Source organism: Idiotropiscis lumnitzeri, chromosome 3 (genome assembly GCF_059441095.1).
Source record: "Idiotropiscis lumnitzeri isolate Australia: NSW breed Sydney's pygmy pipehorse chromosome 3, RoL_Ilum_1.0, whole genome shotgun sequence".
NCBI lineage: Eukaryota > Metazoa > Chordata > Actinopteri > Syngnathiformes > Syngnathidae > Idiotropiscis > Idiotropiscis lumnitzeri.
This window is the reverse complement of record NC_142393.1, coordinates 19,538,277-19,545,373: the sequence shown is the minus strand read 5'-3', so window position 1 is coordinate 19,545,373 and position 7,097 is coordinate 19,538,277. Positions and strand designations below refer to the sequence as shown.

Here is a 7,097-nt window from a genome sequence, read left to right as displayed (position 1 = left end):
AACAGGTGATTTTTCTTCCACGGACAGAGGATAGGTTGCCCAAAAAGATTTCTGCAAATAGGTGAGCATGGGAGCATGAAGTTCTGATTTAATGTTAACTTCACTCCAAAAAATGTTTTTCTTTCAAAAATAAGATTTCAGAATGACCCCCAAACTTTTTTAACAGTAATGCATATCCAAATAAAGATTGCTAGAACTCTTCTTACTACAGACAGAAGCAGCAGTCATGTAGCGATTGTTTCCCCCCTACGAAGAGCCGCCATAAACACACGGTTAGAACATGGTGCGACTTTCTCACAGGCAAAAAAAAAAAAAAGTATGGGTGGTCAACACGTCGGCTTAGGAGGTGGGGAGACAAAAGCATTGCTTGGCACTATGCTGACACATGTTGGACGACACACTGTGCCCCAATTGGGTTTTGTCTTATGCCCAAAACAAGAACAAGGCAGTAAACGAGCGTTCTAAATATGTGCACTTGTGACTGTAGTTCTTTATAGGAAAAAGTAACAACTACTTATGAAAATTCATGTTTACGTGTGTGTGTGATTGTGTGTGTGAAGTGAAGTAACAATAGCAGAAGCACGGTTAGGGCAGTAAAAACGGTCAAGTACGTTTTAATAAACACTGAAACAGATTTGTAACCGTTGAAGCATACACATATTTATGAGTCACCAAAATCACATATGTACAATATCATGATGGTATTTACACACAGCGTCTCGTTAAAGGACAAATAACAAAAATACTTTGTTCTTTTCCCAAGTCTGCATTTTCTTTCATTTTCTTAAGGGAAAACAGAGATGAAACATAGTGCTATTTACAAAGGACAACAACGCACACACATACGAGTTATATAATGCTGGTCACTGTAATACAGCATCAATGGCAATAATGACAATATTAAAGATTCAGATTTTTTGACCCCTCCAAAGAGCACTTTAACTTTCTGCTTCGCATTTTGCACTCAGATTGGTACACATATTTCCTTTCTTTTGAGCAATGTGCAGCTGTACACTCAAGAAAATCACTTTTTTCATACACAGACTAAATCACAATGGCGGAAGAAAAACAACAACCCAAAAAAAAAAAGAATTGTTTTCCCATAATCCTTCCAAGTGTCATCTTTTATTAATTAGTGATTATTCAGCTAGATGCTTAACATCATATTTGTGCAAATTAAAAAAAAAATCTATCTTCACCTAAATAAGTCGTGGCTGGCCGTTGTCATAAATAATAAGCACAAAGAATTCTCTCATAAACAAAACCATGAATTGAATGCTGTCAAATGTTACATGAGCTTATTTCACTGTTTGTTTTGCTTTTAAGACGACAAACATTACAGTTGTCATCGAAAACTGAATGTTGCAGTCACTTTACGACACATAAATGGCTTGAAATGATGAATCAGTGAACTACCCTGAGAACATGACAGCATGGACAATTACAAACAATAGGACAAAAACGAGCCAACAACGAAATTCATGAGTGCTTTCGGATGGGATAACTTACAGTGGTGCATAGAATTATTGTGAGATGATGTGTTGCGATGCTCATTTTCACTGGCAGGTGGCGCCAAATCCAAACACACTCTTCAGTGCGTCTTCATACAGCTCCCAGGTATTCGAATCAGTACAAAGAATTTACAAACAAGAAAAACACGTCAAGTAGGTGATTTTGATAGAGAGAGGAAATAAATATCCTTCTGTTAGGAAAATATGAAAATATGTTAAGAGTTTCAGGTGAAAAAATATGAGGCATATTAGGGCCATGTTAAAAGGAAAAAACTAATTATACTTGGAGATTAAAGCAGGAATCATACCCTGCCTCTCACCCACCCCTCCCAAAAAAATCATAAAAATGTGTAAATTCGTCTTATTCTTTAAAGACAAAAATGTGTCATATTAAGAGAATGAATTTGTTTTTTTGCAGGAATATAAGCATGTTTTTTTCCTCCCCAAGAAAAAAAGACAGATTTTTTTTTCTACACCAAAAGCTGTATTTATTCTCGTATACAATCATGTCAATATCACCAGAATATGTTTCTGGAGTAAAGTCATATTTTCAAGAAAAACAATAATATGAGGAAAATAAAGTTGTATTTGTCAAGAGTGAAGTCATATTGTTTCAATATTTCTTCCCTCTAAAAATGTCAGGGTACGAGAACACGTACCTGCAATGCTATGAGATTGGGTATTTGCAATGCTATGAGAATGTTTTTATATTTTTTTGTATATTTTTTTGGGGGGGGATCTACTATGTTAATAATATTATTAACGGTATCGGGGAAATGAGAGCAATTTGTTGATTTCCATTATAAGCAAATTACAGGATCTTGTAAGGTTCACTTAAATATACCCTAGTGTGGGAAATTTCTCGACAATATTCATTTGAATTTTCTAGTAACGTTTCAACTTACTAAGTCCTTCCGCCCCTGAAAAAAAGTATTGTATTACATTGTGACCCCGCTATTCACAGAGAGAGGAACCAAGCACTGTTGGTGACTGGTAAAAAAGTAATTGAGTAATTGACACGCACCTAAACGAGGTTTTAAAATTGCTTACTGTTCTACTTGACTGGGGTAATAAGTACTGTAGAAATTACCGGTCAGATCTTCCTATCATTTCAACATGGTTCCTTGGCACAAAGATGCCAGAGGATGGCAATTATTTTACATGTGACAGAGCAAATAAAAAAAAGTAGGTGAGTTTTTCAGCGAATAATGGAATAGGTTAAATAAAAAAAAAAAATCTGCAAATATGCCAGGAAACGTTCGTACAAGATTATAACTTTTTTCTTGAAGACTATGACTTTTTTTCACCCTCTTAACATGTGATGTTTTGTTTTGTTTTTTTGGGTTGTTTTCCATGCGGCCCACATAGTCCTTGGTCATAAATGGAAGAAACAAAAGCAGATTTCACAGATGATGTTTTGACAGTTTTAGATATCACCCACGTTAGCACGAGAGAGGTGCGACTCCTGATTCAATCAGTGTCGCTTTACAACTTGGTCCACTTGGTAACTGATTGTCTTCAGTTCTGTCCCTCATCCCCAAAATACTCCATTCTTTTGGATTGTCTTCAGTGTTTTTGATGGGCCAGTCTCATACCTTTGTTGCCGTCAACGCTGCTTGTCTCTGACTTCCTGCTTACACGATGGAGTCCCAGTCGAAGTCGTCCTGGATGTCGTCGGTAGCCAGCATGCGTCTTATATGAAAATGTCCCGGGGGCAACATGTGCTGCTGCTGCTGGCTCAGCTGGCTGTGATGGCCTGGACACGAGGCCGAGATAAAGATTTTAGTCATTTTAGATTTATTACAAAGCAGTGATTAACTAATAGATTAGTTAGATTTTTTTTTTCCTCAATAAAATGCCAGTTTGTTGCGTCTCCATCATTTTAACAAACTAATAAACTCCAAAATGTAAAAATATATTTTAATTAGCTTCTTTGTGGGAAAACCGTAATATGACATAATTACAATATTAGTGAACGTTTGATCATGTTAATACTTAGTGGGCCGGATTATACATACACACACACGCACACACCTGGTAAGAGAGTGATGGAGGAGTCGGCCGTCATGGTGGGAGCTGTGCTGCTAATGGCAGGCATGTGAGGGTATCCAGGTGGGCCCATCAGAGACGGAATGTTCTGTCTGGAATCCATGTACATATTCCCTGTGGGAGCACAACACAAAAAGGGCCGATGACTAACACTTACATTAGCATAATGCTTTGCACATGACACACACGCACAAACACAAATTTATTGTCTATGTTGAAGGATTCCGCTGCCACAATTTTCTCACCAGTCAACACTGAGTAACAGCCACAAACCTGGTGAATGTGTAACACAGGCACAATAGCACAGTGAGACCGGAGAGTAATTCAGCTTCAAGGCCACAACTCCAGCAAGCATCGTAAAACAAGCCTGGCATTCTGTTTTCAAGTTCATCGTCACATGTGGAAAAGCACCGACAACATTTAAGCCTGTTTTTCCCCTTTGTACGCTTTTCTCTCTGCAGTACTAGACAACACCAAAACAAAGTATGTCTCTGGTTAGAGTAATTGCATCCCACCCACTACAACATACAGCACAATTGAGAGTTGCTGTCCACCGCTGAAGGTCACAGTTTAATTTCTTTTTTAAATAAAGCACGAACACACAAGGTCAAATCTCAGCACAGCCTCTCCTGTGTGGGATTTGCATGTTCTCCTCCGATTTGCGTGGGTTTTCGTTAGATAATCTGACAACCTCCCACAGTCCAAAAAAAAAAAACATGCATGATAGGTTCATTCAAAACAGCCAACTGTCTATAGGTGTGAATGTGAATTTATACTGTATATGTCTTGAGACGAGCTAGCAACCACTCCTATATGTTCCCGGGCTCTCACCCATAGCCAAATAAATAAGATACCCCCTCACTCGAATGTGTATAATTGTTCTAGAAAAGGTTATTTAACTCATTCAATACCATTGACGGATAAATACGTCAAAATCCATTTTTTTTTACTGGGCTGGTTGTGAATGAGTTAAAGTGTAATTCACAAACTTTGACCACTTGTTGGAGGGATTACAATATAAACTATATAGGAGAAAGGAGATGCACCACACTGGATATAAATATTTTATTTTCACCAACCTGCTAAAATAGTTAATAATTGGTAGCCGAATTAGTTGTATACCATTCTGCAAGTGTTAATACAATGAAAAAAATGGAGGAAGGATCACAGCATGTTGTGGTCGGTTAGAATCTCGTTTAGGACAAGGTTATTGTAGTCAACACAAAATTGCAAAGAAAAAAAAACTGTGAAAATTGCCTTTGTTTTTATCCATCTATCTATAAAAACGACAACACGTCAGAACTCAATAAAAAGTTTAGGATCGTGAAAACCCCCAAACTATTACAACCATGGTCAAGTGCATCTAACCATTCCCAATTGCTAGTCCTCATTAGGGATGTGGGTAAGATGGAGCCCACCCCTTGAGAGCCTGGGCGAGAGGCACGGCGCACACCGGACTGGGCGCCAGCCAATCACAGGGCACAAACAGAAAAACAACCATTCATACGGCACTGGACAATTTTGAGTGGATTGGTACCGACCTGTTCGAATGAGTTGACCGTGCTGATTGTGCTGGTTGGCCTTGGGGTGCATGGCGCCGTGCGGCTGAGCCGGGTGCTGCGGTGCTCTGGGCGCCGCTGGGTGGGCGACCTGAGGTTGGGAGAGGGCGGCGCCCTGAGGGGGGATGACGCCCGTGGCCGTGAAGAACTGGTTGACGGACGAACACAGGTCAGCGAGCTGAGAGGCGTCCAGGGACCAGTTGTTGAGCTCGGCCTGACGCATGCTCTCCTTCAGGCCTGCCTCAGGCAGAGAGGGCAAAAAGGTGATGCTCACTCGCTAGTGGGGTTCAAATGTCAGCTCCATCCTTCCAGTGTAGAATATCTATGTTTTCCCAGTTGTAGCGTGTTTTTATTCTCGGGTACGCCAGCTTTCTCCCACATTCAAAAAACATGCTTCTTAACCTAAATGAAGACTTGGAAAAAAAAAAAATACTTGCTCACCAAGTCATCACCATCATGACAAAAAAATTACAGTAGCACAGAAAGTCTGAGTGTTCAACAAAAATGTGACACTTTTATTCCTAAAAAGTATATTTAATATTAGTGTAAGCCACTGTAATTATGGCCAGTTGAACATTAACCCGGTTCTAAAACAGAAGAAAATACAATATTTACTGAAACAAGGATTCAATTAAAATACATCACACATAAATTCAATAAAATTGTGCCCTTATAAATGTTCAGAAACAATTCAAACGCAAAAGTAATTGAACTGAAAGTTAAATACAACTGAACTGTATTTAGTCAGCAACTCTTTCAAATACCACTAGAGGGAGCCTGTGCACTGCTTGTGATACAAATCACTGCTCTAAAATATTGTCCATAGGAGTGATTGTTTCTTTATATAAAGTATATTTGCCTTGTGAGTAACTGGTGACTGGACCAAATTATACCCCGCCTCTTGCCCAAAGTCAGCTGGGAGAGACTCCAGCTCACCCACGACTCCAAACGAGGACAAGTGGAACAGAAAACAGATGGATTAACGTTACAGTTTAAAGTTGATATTGACTTTCTCAGTTTATCTCTTAGCATGACAGCATGTCATGTTAATAGTTGGAACTTGATCGAGCAACAACAAGGTCAGCAAACATAGCTGTTGATTTGATGAGCTCTTTAAGACCTTACAACTTATTCCTGCTTGGCAATTATAGCAAAGCCCCAAACACGTTGCTCACTCACTGATTTCTCATTCTATTTGAGAAAGTCACTCATATTCTCCAAACACAGACACGCTTTCACTGAGGTGCTGTCTCATTTGTCCACCACACACGTTTTTTTTTTCTAAAGCGCTTGGTCCCATCGGAGCTTCCTGCTCTATGAAGGTTATGTGCAGGCTTGCTGCTGGATGCCGTGAAGGTAGTGTGAGTGGGTTCAAGCACATCAGGAGAGAGACATGATGGAGGGAGGCTGGGTGCTAAGGGACCAGCTGTCATCATCCAATCGTGCGTTGGAAGTTGCCGGCTTTGTGCACTGACCAGGATAAGCGGCTGTTACTGAGACGGCCCTAATTAGATTATTTACATCGCACAACTGAGAGAGTCAAAGCGAAGTAGAATGGGTGTGTGTTTGTGTGTGTGGAAGTGAGGTAGCAACCTCTCAGACGAAGGCTAATAACCTTTATTAGGCCAGCGCCATTACATTGTTAGACTGTTGCGCCTCAAGGGCCAGGCTATATGGAAACATCATCATCGTATAATCACAATAACAAATGAGATTCACAAGAAGTGGATCCATTCTAAATGCGGATGCAGTAAATGACTACTGGTATCAAGTTAAACTCGACATAAGTAGTATGGATCATTTGGAGTTCAACCAAAATGATTCCATATAAAATATTCCCCAAAAATCTATATATTTTCACATCCGTGTGCTGCGAGAGGTCATCAGGTGTATCGTGGAAATGTATGCAATGTCACTTATTTGGACAAATTTCATTTTTTTTTTATTTTTTTTTTTTACCACAAACAAATTTAGTCAC

At 39.5% G+C, this 7,097-nt stretch overlaps 1 protein-coding gene across 1 annotated transcript in view; it reads right to left on the bottom strand.

Annotated features, from left to right (window-relative positions):
- Positions 1–585: 585 nt before the first annotated feature.
- LOC148340253 (forkhead box protein J3-like) overlaps positions 586–7,097 on the bottom strand; it is a 60,907-nt gene continuing 54,395 nt past the window's right edge. The window contains exons 10-12 of the mRNA XM_088291357.1: positions 5,102–5,356; positions 3,546–3,674; positions 586–3,267 (exon numbers count right to left, since the gene is read on the bottom strand). Of these exons, the coding sequence (XP_088147483.1) occupies positions 3,146–3,267; positions 3,546–3,674; positions 5,102–5,356 (506 nt within the window). The 3' untranslated portion in view covers positions 586–3,145. The remainder of the gene's footprint in view (positions 3,268–3,545; positions 3,675–5,101; positions 5,357–7,097) is intronic.